Below are 19,129 nucleotides of genomic sequence, written 5' to 3' on the forward strand. Positions count from 1 at the left end.
TCAGAGTGTTCTGCCTATGTTTTCCTCTAAGAGTTTGGTAGTGTCTGGCCTTACATTTAGGTCTTTAATCCATTTGGAGTTTATTTTTGTGTATGGTGTTAGGGAGTGTTCTAATTCCATTCTTTTACATGTGGCTGTCCAGTTTTCCCAGGACCACGTATTGAAGAGGCTGGCTTTTCTCCACTGTATATTCTTGCCTCCTTTATCAAAGATAAGATGACCATATGTGTGTGGGTTTATCTCTGGGCTTTCTATCCTGTTCCATTGATCTATATTTCTGTTTTTGTGCCAGTACCATACTGTCTTGATTACTGTAGCTTTGTATTCTGATTTGGATTCCTTTTATTTCTTTTTCTTTTCTGATTGCTGTGGCTAAAACTTCCAAAACTATTGTTGAATAATAGTGGTGAGAGTGGTCAACGTTGTCTTGTTCCTGATCTTAGTGGAAATGGTTTCAGTTTTTCACCATTAAGGATGATGATGGCTGTGGGTTTGTCATATATGGCCTTTATTATGTTGAGGAAAGTTCCCTCTATGCCTACTTTCTGCAGGGTTTTTATCATAAATGGGTGTTGAATTTTGTCGAAAGCTTTCTCTGAATCTATTGAGATGATCATATGGTTTTTCTCCTTCAATTAGTTAATGTGGTGTATCACATTGATTGATTTGCATATTGAAGAATCCTTGCATCCCTGGGATAAACCCCACTTGATCATGGTTTATGATCCTTATAATGTGCTATTGGATTCTGTATGCTAGTCTTTTGCTGAGGATTTTTGCATCCATGTTCATCAGTGATACGGGCCTGTAGTTTTCTTTCTTTGTGACATCTTTGTCTGGTTTTGGTATCAGGGTGATGGTGACCTCATAGAATGAGTTTGGGAGTGTTTCACCCTCTACTATATTTTGTAAGAGTTTGAGAAGCATAGGTGTTAGCTCTTCTCTAAATGTTTGATAGAATTCGCCTGTGTAGCCATCTGGTCCTAGGCTTTTGTTTGTTGGAAGATTTTGCTAACTTTGGGGTTTTTTTGCTCTTCTTTCTTTAATTGCTTTAGGTGTAAGGTTAGTTTGTTTATTTGAGGTGTTTCTTGTTTCTTAAGGTAGGATTGTTTTGCTATAAACTTCCCTCTTAGTACTGCTTTTGCTGCATCCCATAGGTTTGGGGCATCGTGTTTTCATTGTCATTTGTTTCTAGGTATTTTTTGATTTCCTCTGTGATCTCTTGGTTATTAAGTAGTGTATTGTTTTACCTCCACGTGTTTGTATTTTTTACAGTTTTTTTCCTCTAATTGATATCGAGTCTCGTAGCATTGTGGTTGGAAAAGATACTTGATATGATTTCCATTTTTAAAATTTACCAAGGCTTGATTTGTGACCCAAGATATGATCTATCCTGGAGAATGTTCCATGAGCACTTGAGAAGCATGTGTATTCTGTTGTTTTTGGATGGAATGTCCTGTAAATATCAATTAAGTCCATCTTGTTTATGTATCATTTAAAGTTTGTGTTACCTTATTTATTTTCATTTTGGATGATCTGTCCATTGATGAAAGTGGGTGTTAATGTCCCCTACTATGATTGTGTTATTGTCAATTTCCTCTTTTATGCCTGTTAGTATTTGCCTTATGTATTGAGGTGCTCCTATGTTGGGTGCATAAATATTTACAATTGTTATATCTTCTTCTTGGATTGATCCTTGATCATTCTGTAGTGTCCTTCTTTGTCTCTTGTAATAGTCTTTGTTTTAAAGTCTATTTTGTCTGATATGAGAATTGCTACTCCAGTTTTGTTTTGATTTCCATTTGCATGGAATATCTTTTTCCATCACCTCGCTCTCAGTCTGTATGTGTCCCTAGGTCTGAAGTGGGTGTCTTGTAGACAGCATATATATGGGTCTTGTTTTTGTATCCATTCAGCCAGTCTATGTCTTTTGTTTGGAGCATTTAATCCATTTACATTTAAGGTAATTATTGATATGTATATTCCTATTACCATTTTCTTAATTGTTTTGTGTTTGGTATTGTAGGTCTTTTCCTTCGCTTGTGTTTCCTGCCTAGAGAAGTCCCTTTAGCATGTGTTGTAAAGCTGTTTTGGTGGTTCTGAATTCTCTTAGCTTTTGCTTGTCTGTAAAGGTTTTAATTTCTCCATCAAATCTGAATGAGCTCCTTGGTGGGTAATCTGGTTGTAGGTTTTTCTCCTTCATCACTTAAAATATGTCCTGCCACTCCCTTCTGGGTTGCACAGTTTCTGCTGAAAGATCAGCTGTTAACCTTATGGGGATTACCTTGTGTGTTATTTGTTGTTTTTCCCTTGCTGCTTTTAATATTTTTTCTTTGTATTTAATTTTTGACTTGTTAGGTCTGGTCGGTTTTTGCCTTGCTCCTTCATCTGCTGTGTGTTTCTCTTTCTTCTCATTTTGCTTAGCTTACTGTGTTCAAGGTCTCCTTTTCGCAGGCTGCAGGCTCGTAGTTCCCGTTGTTTTTGGTGTCTGTCCCCAGTGTCTAAGGCTGGTTTAATGGGTTGTGTAGGCTTCCTGGTGGAGGGGACTAGTGCCTGTGTTCTGGTGGATGAGGCTGCATCTTGTCTTTCTGGTGGGCAGGTCCACGTCTGGTGGTGTGTTTTGGGGTGTCTGTGGCCTTCTTATGATTTTAGGCAGTCTCTCTGCTAATGGATGGGGTTATGTTCCTGTCTTGCTAGTTGTTTGGCATAGAGTGTCCAGCACTGTAGCTTGCTGGTCGTTGAGTGGAGCTGGGTCTTGGTGTTGAGATGGAGATCTCTGGGAGATTTTTGCCGTTTGATATTATGTGGAGCTGGGAGGTCTCTTGTGGACCCGTGTCCTGAACTTGGCTCTCCCACCTCAGAGGCACAGCCCTGATGCCTGTCTGGAGCACCAAGAGCCTGTCATCCACACAGCTCAGAATAAAAGAGGGAAAAAAAAGAAAGAAAGAAGAAGGCAAAATAAAATAAAATAAAATAATGTTATTAATATAAAAAATAATTATTAAAATAATTTTTTTAAGTATTAAAGAAAGAAAGAAGACAGCAACCAAACCAGAAAAGAAATCCACCAATGATAACAAGTTGTAAAAACTATACTAAAAAACAAAAAAAAAACCCAGACAGACAGAACCCTAGGACAAATGGTGAAAGCAAAGCTATACAGACAAAATCACACACAGAAGCATACACATACACACTCACAAAAAGAGAAAAAGGGAAAAGTATATATATATATCGTGGCTCCCAAAGTCTACCACTTCAATTTGGGATGATTCGTTGTCTATTCAGGTATTCCTCAGGTGCAGGGTACAAGTTGATTGTGGAGATTTAATCCGCTGCTCCTGAGGCTGCTGGAGAGATTTCCCTTTCTCTTCTTTGTTCGCACAGCTCCTGGGGTTCAGCTTTGGATTTGGACCCGCCTCTGCTTGTACGTCTCCTGAGGGCAACTGTTCTTTGCTCAGACAGGACGGGTTTAAAGGAGCAGCTGATTCGGGGGCTGTGGCTCACTCAGGCCGCCGCGACTCGCGCCCTTCTCTGGAGCTCCTTTAAGCGCGTTCTTAATCCCCTCGCGCACCAGGAAACAGAGAGGGAAGAAAAAGTCTCTTGCCTCTTCGGCAGTTCCAGACTTTTTCCCAGACTCCCTCCCGGCTAGCCGTGGCGCACTAACCCCTTCAGGCTGTGCTCACGCCGCCAACCCCAGTCCTCTCCCTGTGATCCGACCGAAGCCCGAGCCTCAGCTCCCAGCCCCCGCCCACCCCGGCCGGGGAGCAGACAAAGCCTCTCAGGCTGGTGAGTGCTGGTCGGCACCGATCCTCTGTGCGGGTATCTGTCCGCTTTGCCCTCCGCACCCCTGTTGCTGTGCTCTCCTCCACGGCTCCGAAGCTTCTCCCCGCCTCCGCCACCCGCTGGCTCCGCTCGCGAAGGGCCTTCCTCGTGTGTGGAAACCTTTCCTCCTTCACAGCTCCCTCCCACTGGTGCAGGTCCCGTCCCTATTCTTTTGTCTCTGGTTTTTCTTTTGCCCTACCCAGGTACGTGGGGAGTTTCTTGCCTTTTGGGAGGTCTGAGGTCTTCTGCCAGCATGCAGTAGGTGTTCTGTCGGAGTTGTTCCTCATATAGATGTATTTCTGATGTATGTGTGGGGAGGAAGGTGATCTCCACGTCTTACTCTTCCGCCATCTTGAAGGTCCTCTGCACAAGACTGTTAGATAGCCTCATCCTCCAAAGGGCAGACACAGAAGCAAGAAGAACTACAGTTGTGCAGCCTGTGCCAGGGAGAAATTCCAACGGCAGGTATTGGTGACACATCCTCTTCTTTAGCAGGTGGCAGCCTGGCTACTCGTGTTTGTAGGTAGGTGGCCTCAGTTCCTTGCCACATGGATCTCTCCTTAGGGCTGATTGAGTGTCCTCATGGCATGGCAGCTGGCTTAACCCAGGATGAGTGATCTTAGGATAGCTGGTTTTCCTTAGTTAACAATCATCTTTTGATGTTCCCCATTACCTGCGCCAGGCCCCTCCCCCCCTGGTACTTTAGCTCAGGGAGGAAGGAGCTCAGAGGGACTTGGCTGAATAAGGGGCTTGCGAGCCTAGGGATGAGTTTTAAGCCACTTTCCCCGCAGTCAGGAGGAGGGACGCTGACTCTCCAGCCAGACCCTGCACCTCCCTTTCCCCGTTTCCCCTCAGGTCGCTCAGGTCCACCCCGATTAGGTTCATTTTTATTTCCATTACTTAGGTATGACCAGTGCATCTCTTTTATCCTAGATTTTCTATAATTTTCCTTTTTTTCTCTAAGTGAACTGGTGGAATTGATTTTGGAGAGAATATGGAATTAAACTTGTAATTTCCATTTGCTCCCTCTACTCCTTGCAACTCTACTGCTATCCCAGGCAGTCTTTATTAATGTTTTCAATTTTCACATCCATTTACTAAAGCTTAGCAACTGTCCCAAGTTTTTATGGTTTCTCATAGCTTTCTGGGTAAAGTTTAAATTCTTTAGCTTAATCATTTATTATCTACATACTTCTCAAATTTGCATCATTTTCCTCTTCAAACATTCTGAATTATTTGTACTTCCTTAGAACACATTACTCTGTTTTCTGGCTCTTCCTTTGCTATATGCTAGTCTTCCTGCTTTTTCTAGCTGTAACTTGTGTCAGTTTTCCCTTTTCATAAACGTTGTTGTACTTCTGCTTCTAAGCCGTCCACTTGGCTCTCAGAGTTTCTTCCTTCTTCCAGCTGCTCCCAGTGGAACACCACGACCTTTACTAGTGGTCTTTATATGGAGCTCTGGGACACAGGCCCATTGATAGACTACTGCTGCCACAACTTGGCTATCAGTAGAGATGTGGTTGGAGCAAGCTACAATTCCCTTATTTCCCCATTCCTTTATTTCTCACAGTACCACCACAGGTACGGCTGGATCAGACTTCAGAGAATAGTTGGAGTAAATAAAGGAAATTAAAGTATAGTAGAGAAACATTTAAAACCAAGACTAAATCCAATTTCCCTCCTGCCCAAGGGAAAGCATTCAAGAAGTTGAATCCATCAGAGAGTGGCCTCTTGTATACTTCCTTTACTCATTTGTATTCAGGACTGTACTTCTGAGTGCCTCCTTCTACTTACTGTGCACCTTTGGGAACCTCATCCGCTAGCCTCAGGACTGGTTTTGGTCCGGGGGTTACTTTCCTCAGCCATGTGTTTCAACAAGTTTGAATCCTTTTGGCTACTTCCTGTCAGCATTGTCCATGGTAGGCTTTGACACCCAAATCTTGCAGAGTAGTTAAGAGTTTGTATGATTTTCTCTAAGTCTGAACACCTTTGAAGCCTTCCTGCCAATGTAAATTTTAGAAATGCCTTTGATTGTTCTAGTTGTTCGTGGATAAGTCTTGAATCAGACACACTCACTGTAAACCTTTCCCAAAGACCATCGTTAAATTTCAGACGGAGTGTGACCTGAACCAATAATACAAAGAGAAATATTTTCCTTAATGCCCCCAAAAGGATTCTCTCATAATGAAGATACTACTTCATTTTATATAGAGCATGATTTTTCTCTGTCTCTGACTGACCCCCTTATTCAAATTGAACTCTCTTGGCCTGTTTTAAAAAGAACGAAGTCCATGGACAAGCCAGGGCAGCTTATTTGGTTAAGTAAAGATTCAGCTAAAGCTGTTAAATCACCATGGACTAGATTAGATTAAATTTTATTATAAGAGTAGCTATTGGCTAGCCTCCTTATTGGTGGAGTTGAGTTTTTTTTGTTGTTGTTCTTTCTCTTACACATCTCACTCCCACTTGTCCTTTGCCATATTCCTCCAAAAGCCTGTCAACGTCATTTGGTATAAACATCCTTTTGTGCATCTCTGGCAATCTAGCATAGCTCCATCACAGCATTATACCACAATCATTGATTTATTTGTCTGTTTTCCTTGCGTGTGGAGTTTAGTGAGCAATCAATAAATGTTTATCAAATGATAAATGAATCAGTAAAAGAAATTGGCATCTGTTATCTTCTAAAATTTACTCTATTTCAACAATTCCAACAATTCCTTAATGATTAGGTATAAGATTTCATGGAGAGCTAGTTTATTTTCTAGTGATTAAAATCCAGTGAGAGAGTGGCATGGACATATATACACTACCAAACGTAAAATAGATAGCTAGTGGGAAGCAGCCACATAGCACAGGGAGATCAGCTCGGTGCTTTGTGACCACCTAGAGGGGTGGGATAGGGAGGGTGGGAGGGAGGGAGACGCAAGAAGGAAGAGATATGGGAACATATGTATATGTATAACTGATTCACTTTGTTGTAAAGCAGAAACTAACACACCATTGTAAAGCAATTATACTCCAATAAAGATGTTAAAAAAAATCCAAATTCAAGCATTACAAAATCTAGTCATGTATTAAAAGAGTGGAAGTCTCCCAAATTGGTGCGGTACCTAATAAATTACTACTGCCTAACAACAACAACAACAACAACAACAAAAATCCAGTGCCTGCAGTTAAAATTTCTGTGTGTTGCATATTAAGTTTTGAATTATAAGTACCTTGATCAGGAAAAAAGGACCAGAGAGCTGCTGAGGCCCAGCCCACAGTTAGTATTTACTCCCAGCACTGGAGCTGTACTTTGTACAGCCTTCTGTCTTGGGGAGGAAGAAACTGAAATAAGAGAGTATGCTCTGAGAATCAGTCCCCTCTTGTCTAGTAAATGGCAGATAGTCAGATGCTGTGTATTGTATTATTTATTTAACCCTTTGCTATTTTGACAAAAAGTTAAGTCTTTTTACATATAGAAAAGCCTCTAATGCTGGTGTAATTTCTGTTTAAAAGTAGGAAGTACATGTTACTGAGGAATGGAAGAGAAGAAATTTTCTTTTTCTGAATGTGTATTTATGCATAAGTATACAGGAAATTTACAAAGTATTTTTAAATGTATGTGCTCTACTTTGTGTAAAGCTTCCATATAAGGGATTTAAAAATTACTGTGCACATTTAGATCTAAGCTGTTTGGCCCACTGTTGCTCTATCATATGTATTTTTTAGATATTTTAGAACATAGATCTTTTGAAGAAAAAGAAACAGTTGTCAGCAAAAGTTTTTCTTTTTTAAAAGAGGAGTTAATAAAATGTCTGTTTCATGATCAAATATATTATTTGACTTTTCTTATAGAAATTTCAAGAAATTGCTGAAAAAAATATGGAAAAATTGAACCGTACTGAGAAGTCACATGAACAATTGGTTGTTGAAAACACACATTTCAAAAACTTGTTATCACAGACTAAAAGGGAACAAACCTCCTTGCTGGCAGCCTGCGCATTGCTGGCTGGTGCCTTATATCCTCTGTATAGCCGATCATCTGCCTTATCCACACAGAGAGATTTTCTCCAGGAGCAGGTCAACACCTTTGAGTTGTTAAAATTGGAAGTTAGAACTCTAGCCCAGGCTTTGTCAATTGTAGAGGAAAAGAAGCAAGAGGAAGCCAAGATGAAGAAAAAAGCATTCAAAGGATTAATACGTGTATTCCGGAAAGGTGTTATTGCAATTTTGGCAGCAAACAGACTCAAGATTTTGGGCCAGTCGTGTGCCTCTCTTTTTACCTGGATGGAGAGTTTCAAAGAAGGCATAGGCATGTTAGTGTGTACAGGAGAGCCCAAAGACAAGCTTAAATTTCCAAGTAAGATAATTTGTGCTTTTAAAAATCTGAGTCGAATGTAAGTGACATACGAAGTGAATATGTTGGGCAAAAACATAAAAAAATCATTTACAATGTCAAGTCATGTAACATATCTGCATACATATGTAGATATGTATGTGTGTATGAATAAGTGTGTATGTATAAATTAGGCTTTAATTTTTTGTTATAAACATTAAAATATAAAGAAAGTAGCAAATATATATGATTTCAACTTTGTCTAGCTTTATTATATTTGAATGCTCTTTTGACAGTAAATTGAAAAGTTTGTACAGCAATTTTTCAATAAAGTCAGTCCAGAAACTCTGCCCTACTTAAAATTAATTAGTAGCATAATTTACTTTCACTTTCTTTGAATTAGTATAAAATGATCAGAGTTAAAAATCTATTGAAGAATTGAATGAAAATGAAACTAATGTAAGTTCTATAGCTAACTTTTTTTGAATGCTTGACTATTCTGAGGAAACAATTATTTCAGTTTTTAACTTTTCAAAAGCAAGCTATTAAGTAAGTAGAGCTATAGAAAATTTCCTTCTCCCTTTTCTTTTATGATGTCAGTTACCATTATATAGAGAGAGGAGTTAATAAAATGCCTGTTTGTTTTATGATCAAATACATTATTTGACTTCTCTTCTTATATGGAAAAATTGAACCGTAAATAAGGTCAATAAAATCTCACATTTATTGTAGACTTCTCTGCACTAGGTGAAGTTCTACGTACAAATTTTGATCTACTGCTTAAATAGCTAAATATTGCTATAATTTTTAAATGGATTTTAATAAATTTTTGTAGAATTGCATAATGGATTTTTTTCTGTTTTTGCAGAACATCAAAAGGAGCAGTTACGTTGTTTGCAAGCTCTCAGTTGGCTCACCAGTTCTGACCTTCTTGCTGCAATAATCAGTTCTATGGCTGAGTTACAGAAAGCTATTAGTAAGACAGGTATGATTCCCCTTTTTATGTCCTTGCAAAATACATTTAAAAAGCAAATGTCCAGAAATTCTTTATGGTACAAATTCTAATAAACCTTCAAGGAAGAAAATATATTTGTTTTTATCTTTCTTTTATTCAGGTACAGAGAGATTACTAAATCTATATTAATGAAGTAGTGAATTAATGTAATTTTTGATGTTAATTTTGTCTTTATGGGGAAATTAGATGACACTTCTTGGTGAATACATTCACCTTTTTTTTCCTTTGTGATATGCTTTTCCTATAGAAAACTCATCATTAGCTTTTTTTATTAAGTAATACTGGTAATATTCCTTCAAATGTTTTAATCTTTCTTCTGTTTCTGGCCATGTGCTTTAGAAATCCAAATAATAACTGAATCAGTAGAAAATTTTTCTCTCTCATTTGGCAACATGTTTTTATTTTTTCTATTTAATTTTAAATAGAGTTAATTTAAATAGTCTGCTCCTTTCCACTAGGTGTGAAGCCACCTATAACCAGTGATTTCCAAAGGTCTAAAATTCAAGTTTATTTTTTCATGACTCAGATTGCGTGGCATGTTTGTGTGAAAGGTTCAATGAAAACTAATTTCTCTACACTTAAAGAGTAACATACAGTTACCTACTGCTTAAGCTATGTCATTGGACTAATTATGGTCTTTTCAGACACGTTAATAGAAAACAATGTATAGTAGACTTGTTAATACTTGCCTGTGCAATGAAATATTCTAAGTATTAATGAAATATTCTAAGTATTAATAAAATGATAATTTGGGATGTAATTTAATTCTTCAGACAATTCTGCTGTGTAAATATAGATCATTTATTGTGATTTCAAACATGTAAACTAGGCTTTTATAGTACAAAACTTATGATCCAAAGATTATTTTTAGGTTGTGGCCATAAATGTTGGTAAGAAATATGCATATTTTAATGTATCGGCAAAATCTCAACATACTGGGTTTGGAAATAAATATATTTATTTGCAAATAAATATATTTTAAGAATGTTGGTATTATAACTTCAAAACAAAATTGGGGTTTGGAGTCTGAAATAAAAGTGCAAATAAATATATTTTAAGAATGTTGGTATTATAACTTCAAAACAAAATTGTAACATTCTTGAAAGAATTAAATAAACTTTTGGGTTTAGTTTAATAAACAGATGATTTTTGTTTGTCATATTTTTTCGGGTATGTGGACCTAAAAGTAGATTGGTTTCTTAAGCTATAATCTTATTTATATTATTACTTTATTTAATGCATTTTTTATCACTGTGCTATATGCTTGAGGAGATAAAAGAGAAAGATGTGACTTGATCGATCCTCTAGAAAATATACATAATGGTCATAAGAATAAGCGACAACTCATGAACAGCTTAGGCAGAATGTAATCAAGGATTGGATGAGGAAGTACAGGCTTTAAATGTAAGAATATGCAGAAGATAAAGCTCAACGTGGGCTTATGAGTATTGGGAAGGCTTCAGGGACTAGTGATTTAGTTGGGCCTAGAATGACAGTAAGTTAGAAAGGAGAGATGGCATTCAGATGCAGGGCATAGCTTAAGCAGAGATGTAGAGGTGGGAATAAGCATAGAATGGGAAGAAGGGACATTCAAGAGGTGAGAATGTAAATCCATGCGTAGCAGGTCTGACTTATGAATAAAAGATATTGTCTACTCTAACCATATTGGGAAGTAGTGGGGGAAAGGGTAGATCATTGGCATGGGATCAGATTGTTGATTTATGAAAGTAGGCAGCGATTTCCCCTGAGCACATTTTCTAAAAGTAGCCCCTTGTAACATTTTGAAGTTAAAATATTGACAAAATTTTTATTCAGACCCTGATAAAAATATGTGTAGGTAAGACCTGTGAAGTAGAAGGTAGACCAAGAGTGGTGTTTTAAGTGCTTGCCTATCTCTAGGAACAAGCTGTCTTTGATGTTAGAACCTGGTATGCCTCTAGCTTGAGGAAATAGCAAGTTCAGGAAAACTTATTTTTAGGCAAGCCTTTAAATGTTGTTGGATAAAGAACACTACTTGGAGAAGAGAAAATGATTGTTGCTTAGAAGGGGAAAATAATTGATGTATCAAAGTCCTGAAGAGTATTGGAAAGGATATGGTACAGGCAGATAGATAATTGTTACTGAACTAGTACAAAAATGATCAGTGTGGATCTTCTGCAGTGGTGGCTTGACTAGTTGCAAGAATTATAGAATAATTCTTTCAAAACATGATGAAGGGTTAATATATTGTTATCTAGGCAATTGTGTTTTCATTTTTAAGTGTATCCTAGTAGAAATTTTAGATATTTTAGCAGAAAAGATGGGAAAATATTTTCAAAGTCTATGAGTGATTATCAACAGATAAGGGTAATAAATGTAAAGCCATAACAGTTTATATAGTCATGTTGAGTTTATAGTTTAAGTGTCTGCAAAATCTAAATAGGTAATCATTACTGTGTAGTAGAAAGAGCGTTAGCTTTGAACAAGGCAGACTTGATATTATATTCAGCATTGCTAGTTATTAGTTGTGTGAAATTGGGCAAGTTACTTAACTTTACTGGGCCTCACACTCTTTTCCCATAAATGAAGATGGTATCGTCTTCCCCATTGTTATGAGGAATTAATGAGATAACTCTTGTTGAACGTTTTGTACGGTATCTGGTACATAGTGGGTGCTAAAAAAAATTGTTGTTCCCTTACCACCCATCTCACCGTGAAAGCAGCATTTAGCATTAATGAACATGAATACACACACGCCTACCTGTATATATTTTTAGGCTATTAATGATTAATTTTCTGTTCTAAAATTGCTAAATTGCTGTACAGTGGAGGCAACATAGTATAGGGTTAAGCAGGTATTCTGCCTGACTTTCAATGCTGACTCTGATGCTAGCCACATGACATGGGCAAGTTATTTAAACTCTGTTTCCCAGCTTCTTTATTTGTAAAGTGGGAATAGTAAGTTTTACCTAGCTCAGAGTTTAGAGGACTAAATGAGTTAATTTGTAAAGTGCTTAGAATGCCTTTGTTTACTCTTTCACTTACTTTTCTTAGTTCAGATATCGGTCTTTATTAAGGTTTATTGCATTAACTGAATAATAATGAAGAAATTTCATAAAAATTTAGAGTAAATAAAATGAAAATACATTGGTTTATCTTAAAATTTCAAGACCATTTACACATCACATACAGCTCCAACTTGTTAAAACATGGTTCTGTTATAAATTAGTATACATATAAAGATCAGGAAGAAATTTCTTCCTCTGAATATAATGACATTGGATGTTTGGGGGCATCACAGGTTTGCTTTCTTTGTACCTAATAGAAGACCCCCACTTAGAGTAGCTTATTCATGTAAGGGTTTTTTTTTCCTCCCAAATAGTAAGACTGGAGGTAGATAGAAATCCAGACTGTGTCTTTCTGCTAAGCCATTAGCATCTTCGTGTTTATGCCTCCTAGTTTTAAGCTGGTCACTCTCCTTTTAGACATCAGGATTGTATTTGTGCAGGAAGGAGAAGGGAGGGACACAATGTGAAGACATTCATACATTGCTGGTGGGAATCAAAAATGATATAGCTGCTTTGGAAAAGAGTGGCAGTTCCTCAAAATATTAAACATAGAGTTATCATTTGAACCAGTAATTCCCCTTCTTGATATATATCCAAGAGAAATGAAAACATTTATGTATAAAAACTTGTGCATGAATGTTTACTGCAGCATAATGCAGTAGTCAAGAAATGGAAACAAACTCAAATGTCCATCAACTGATAAATGGGTAATGGACAGATATCCATACAATAAAATATAATTGGGCCATAAAGAGAAATGAAGTACTGATGCTTGCTACAACATGGATGAACCATGAAAGCAATATGCTACATCACAAAAGATTGTATATGATTCCATTTATTTGAAATCAAATGTCATATTATTCCATTTATTTGAAATGTGCGGATTAGGCAAATCTAGAGACAGAAAGTACATTAGAGGCTGCCTAAGGCTGGGGAGGGGTTGGGGGTTATGGGAAGTGGCTGCTAATAGATATGGAGTTTCTTTTGGGGGTGACTAAAATTTTATAAAATTGCTTGTGGTGATGGCTGCATAACTGTGATTATATTAAAAACCATGGATTTGTACACTTTAATTGGGTAAGTTATATTGTGTGTGAATTATATCTCAAGAAAATTGTTAAAAATATGAAGACGTGTTGCTGAATATATATATCCCTTTATATCAGGAAGGCAAAAGCTTTCCCAAAAGCTTCCCCAGCAGACTTTTGCTGTTGTTTCATTGGCCTGGTCTGAGCTCGTTTCATTGGCCTGAGCTGAATCATTCACATGATTCTCCCTAGATGGCTACTTGGAGATTGACAAAAGAGAAGGAAGAGTTTGTGGATGGAATGAATCAGCTAATCAACATCTGCAGTAGAGAGGATTGTTTTTGTTTGTTCTTTTTTTTCAAATTACCTCCACTTCTACTACCTCCATTATACAAGAAAACAGGTCAATTCAGAAAACTTGGAAAAGAAATAAATCAGAGAAAAATAACAAAACAAAAACAAACATATTTTCCCATCATATAGGGATAGTTAATGTAAGCATTTTTATGTGTTCTTATGTGTTCTTCCAATCTGTTTTATCCCTCTTTCTCTCTCTATCCATTCACCCTTCCTTCCTCCCTTCATGCCACCTACTCATCCATTCACTAGCAGACTAACAAATGATATAAATGGTATCATAGGCTACATATTCTTTAATATCTTCATTTAAAAATTATTCCGAAATACCCTCAAACTTATGGAAAAGTTGCAAGTAGCTCACAACAGAGAATTCTGTTTCCTGAATGGTCTGAGAGCAAGTTGCTCACATGATGCCCCATTACTCCCTCGTATTATAGCATGTATTTCAAAGACATTCTTCTACGTAACCAGAGTGCAATGATCAACATCAGGAAACCAACATTGATACGTTACTACCATTCAGACTCCATTCAACTTCCCCTATTTGTCCCAACCACGTCTTTTTTAGCAAGAGGATCTGGTTTAGAATTATGTGTTGCATTTAGTCATGTCTCTTTAGTCTTCTTCAGTATGGAAGAGTTCCTCAGTTTTTCCTTGACCATCGTGACCTTGAAGATTACAAGCCAGTTATTTGTAGCATATCCCTTAATTTTGATTTGTTTGTTTCCTCATGATCAGATTTATCTTATGCATTTTCAGCAAGAATATTACAGAAGTGATGCTGTGCTTTGCTTATGATATACTATCATAGCTATAGTTTTAAAAATATCATACTTTTTGAGGATTTTTCTCTTTTTCTGTTAATAATCTTCTAGAGAATGATTGTAATGTCTGGGTAATATATATCAGTTGGGCATTCCTTCATCTATTTAACCAATTTACAAAAGGAGGTTTTCATCATAGGGCAGGTATCAAGAATATCAGTTCAGCTTTGATTTACAATTGATTCCTTGTCCCTTGAATCATCTAATACTATGAATAGTATCTTAATTCTTTCAGCCATGTGGGAAATTGAAATGGCAAAATCTTGGGAAAGTCTATTTAGGAAATGTGAAAATTCTGAAATGAAAGAGGGTATTTCTTAGAACTCTGATTTTTCTTCTCTGTTCCTTCTGTCTTTCTTTTTGAAGAACTTGCTGAAAATTTAAATTATATTGCATGTCAGGACTACCTATTGATGGCATCACTGTCACTTTTTTCTTTTTATTTACAATATTATGTTAGCTTCTGGTGTACAGCAAAGTGATTCATACATATATATATATAAAATCTTTTTTATATTCTTTTCCATCATAGTTTATTACAAGATATTGAATATAGTTCCCTGTGCTATACAGTAGGACCTTGTTGCTTACCTAGTTTATCTCTAGTAATCTGTATCTGCTAATTGCAAACTCCTGATTTTTCCCTCCCTCCCTTCCCCTTTGGTAACCATAAGTTTGTTTTCTATGTCTGTGAGTCTGTTTCTATTTTGTAAATAAGTTCATTTGCATCATATTTTAGATTCCACATATAAGTGATATTGTATGGTATTTGTCTTTCTCTTTCTGACTTACTTCACTTAGCATGATAATCTCTAGCTCCGTCCATGTTGCTGCAAATGGCATTATCTCATTCATTTTCACTTTTTTCTTTTCAGCTCCAGGAAAACTAGTACATGTATGGCAATAGCAAGTAGTAGCTTTTAATATATTAAATAGTAACTATTGCTTCTCCTATTATCATTGTTCAAAAAAAATCGGTAAATTACTCTTTCGAAAAGTTAGGTGCTTATCTTTTTAGAGTAAGTTCTGAATTATACTATTAACTAATTAGGAGAGAAAGTTTTAAAATTGTCTAGGAGAGAAAATGAAACATGTTGGCTATGCAGTAGAATATGGATTAAGAACCTAGATTCTAGGTTTGAATCTGGGTTCCACTGCTTACTATGTGTGTGACATTGGGAAAATCATTTCATCCTTCTTCATCCATCTGTAAAATTTGGCTAAGGGCGATTCCTAGCTCATAGAGTTATTAGGAGTAAATGTAACTTTCTCAGCCAAGTCCCTTGTATATGTAATTGTCCAATAAATGTTGTGTTATCTCTTTTTTGTGCACTGACATTTCAGTGGAACCTGTATATTAGTTTATACCTTTTTGTGAAACTGGAAGTTCAATAGTGGTAGCTTGAATTCATTGCTCAGAAAGTGAGGTGTTTGCTAAAGGTAGATGCCACTGCTGCCTTCTTAAACTTTGACGATGTATTTACAGGCAGTGGGCAAAGACCCCAGTTTCCATGTTGTCTCTGTAAATACTGGACAGGTGGCAACCTTCTTGCTTTCATTAAAGTGTTTGCCCACTTGAGATAAATTACCTCTTCCAGGTATCCAAATGGTGTGCCTGCAAGAGATCATTTACCTCAAACAGGGGAGAATGTTACTTCCACTGAAGGGCTGGGATATCAATCATTATAGGAATGGACTAAAGAACCCTATAGATAGCTGAGCATTTTTATATGACTTGTTCAGACTGAATTTCTCGAGATAGAAACAATTGTGCTGATTTGCTTTGAAATATCTCTGAACAAACACAAGAGTAGATGGTTATGAGTAGAATGTTCATCCATTTTCTTACACATTTACGCATTTCAATTATAATTGAATTTTAATTATCTAGAAGATAGATGACTCAAATATACACGCCCCTGCTATTACTCCTCACAGCTTTCTTTCATCGTATACTTTGAGTTAACTTTGTAGAGGTCATTGCAGCTCTTCCAGGTAAAACTCAGAAATCTAGGTTGTATTCGGCACAACACTGAGGTTTCATATTAGGAAGTTCAAAGCAGTAAGTAAAGATACTTGTATTAATAAGTAGTTATTAGTATATATTTTAAAGCTTAAAGGCTTTAGTGAATCCTAACAAAGAATAAAAAGAGATGTGTTAACTCCAAGTGTGGTTGTCGACCAGCAGCATCAGCATTAACTGGGGGGGTGTTAGAAATGCACAGTCTCAGACTCCATTCCAGAGCTATTCAGCCAGAATCTGCATTTTAACAAGATGATTTATAACCACAGTAAAGTGTGAGAAGAAGTAATTAGAGAATTTTGTTATACACATAATTTCACTCATATCTGAAATTGAAACAAGTACAATCTGACTGTGGATCATTTTTAGTACTTGAGCTATTAGTGTCTATTTTGAGCCACATTTAACTTACTGACTTTTATTTTGTGATTTTTAAAATTATTCTTGCATTTTCCCATATGTTTTCAAACATTTTATTCTGAGAATTTTCAAGCATATGGAAAATGTGAAAGACTTTTTGTTTTCTAAATTAAAATTTATTTGCCTATCATTCTTAAGAACAATTTTTGAATGAATAATTTATCCTTGGAAGTGTTCATGACTGTGTAAAATTCCAGTGTCACAATTTTCATAGACTATATTTGTTAAAATAATATACAAAATCAAAATTATTTTAAGAAACATATATGAGGCTTTAACATATTTTGAAACTTATAGGCAGTTTGTAGAAAACTTTTAAGAACCTTTTCTTAGATTTAGTTGAATATCCAGATACTGTCTAACAAAACGACACAATTATTTTTTAAGATTTTTGTAAAAGAAAAAAAGAAAAAATTTCCTCTCGGATCTATTCTAAAATAATACATGTGTATTTAAAAATATTTTAAACCTCCACCTTGTTCCAGAAAAAAAATTATGGCAGCTTACAGGTATTTGTAAAATATCACTATAAGATAGCTCTTGTAATCTCCCTAAGAGTATGATTAATATTTGTGTATACTTCTTTCAAGTTGTTTTGTGTGTATTCCAATATGACTGGGTCATTCTATGTACCATTTTTCATTGTTCTTTTTCTCGCACTTATTTTAAATGGCTATAATAATCGTACCATCTCATTGGCTATTGTTAAGGGTTTAAATGAGTTACTGCATGTTGGCAGTGCTTGGTTTGTCACATATCTTTGTATCAGCAGCAGTATTGTTCCTCATTTCCTACTTTATGAATTAACTCTTTAGCTCGGTATACAAGACCTTTCTTGATCTGATTCTCATTTATTTGTATAGTCTCACCTCCCTGTACTCTCATTGACAAACCTACAGTTTAGCTAAACTGAGCTGCTTGTTGTTCCCCAGATATGAGATGCTCTCTTATTTCTCCAAACATACGGAGCAAACCGTTAATACGTTTTTTTGCTACTAAACCCTAAGAGGAATTTATTACATGGATTATCATATTGAAAATATTGAATAACATTCACAGTTTATATCTGTAAAAGCTACTTCATAGAAGATGCAGAAGTTTTTTTCTTGTTAGTATTGCTTATATTTGTCTTCAGGGAAAACTGAGAACATATTATATTATGGTTCTCTGAGTGGAGTAGTCCAGGTATGCAGCTTTTTTATTATTTAAGTTGATGGAGAAGTAGAGGCTGAAGGATATAGTTTTATGATTGTGTAGTATATTCCTTAGATAAGGGATCTTTTAATCTGGGGTTCATTGAACCCTTCTCAAAATGGTCCATGGATAGAATTCAGAGGGGGAGCATCTGTGGACTTGGATGGAAAATAACTACATCTTGTTTCACTAACCATTAATGAACATTTCCTTCAATTATGAATGGTGATGACAGACCATGATAATATTAGCAGCATGGTGACTTATTTACTACTGGGAATTACAGATATTTTCAAGTTGTAATACAGTTGTTGCAGCTATCTCCAGATATTGTTTATGCTCATCTTTGATGATCAGTAATCATGAGACTCATCATATACGTGGTATGTAATCACAGTCTTCTATGTACAGATGGATGCTGGTGCAATGTAGCTGGCCATGTATCAGAACAATTGTACACCTAGTAGTTGTTCATCCATCCAGTTGAGCTTCTATATTCTTCATGTCTATGTTGCTTTCCAATATTCCCTAAGTACAAAATTCTGTTATTTCTTTGAAAGCGTGACCTGCAAGCACCTGGAAACACTTTAGAACTCTTCCAAAAGTGCTACTTAAGTTCCTTCTATCTTCATAGCATCAAATTTGAACCATAGATTCACAAGCTTTTTTCTTTCTGATATAAACTTATTGAATAAGTTGACCTAGCCAAAGATGAACTCACTGACTTTTGAACAAAAACTTTCCACAATAGGTTTTCTTTTTTTAATTTTACTTTTTTATTTAAGTATAGTTGATTTACAATGCTGTGTTATTTTCAAGTGTACAGCAAATTGATTCAGTTATACATATATATAAATATATTCTTTTCCCTTATAGGTTATTACAAAATACTGAGTGTAGTTCCCTGTGCTATACAGTTGGTCCTTGTTGGTTGTCTATTTTATATATAGTAGTGTGTATATGTTAAGAATTTAAGAGTCTTGGAGTACTCTAGTATTTTTTGAACGATGCCTACCTATACCTTGTAAAGTGAACTATAGGAACTTTAATTACATTTTCAGCAGTA

General features: G+C 36.1%; 1 protein-coding gene across 1 annotated transcript in view; it reads left to right on the plus strand.

The window, feature by feature from the left end:
• CCDC171 (coiled-coil domain containing 171) overlaps window positions 1-19,129 on the plus strand; it is a 341,681-nt gene that overhangs the window by 159,514 nt on the left and 163,038 nt on the right. Inside the window, exons 18-19 of the mRNA XM_028494006.2 lie at window positions 7,669-8,173; window positions 9,018-9,134. Of these exons, the coding sequence (XP_028349807.1) occupies window positions 7,669-8,173; window positions 9,018-9,134 (622 nt within the window). The remainder of the gene's footprint in view (window positions 1-7,668; window positions 8,174-9,017; window positions 9,135-19,129) is intronic.

This window comes from Physeter macrocephalus, chromosome 9 (genome assembly GCF_002837175.3).
Source record: "Physeter macrocephalus isolate SW-GA chromosome 9, ASM283717v5, whole genome shotgun sequence".
NCBI lineage: Eukaryota > Metazoa > Chordata > Mammalia > Artiodactyla > Physeteridae > Physeter > Physeter macrocephalus.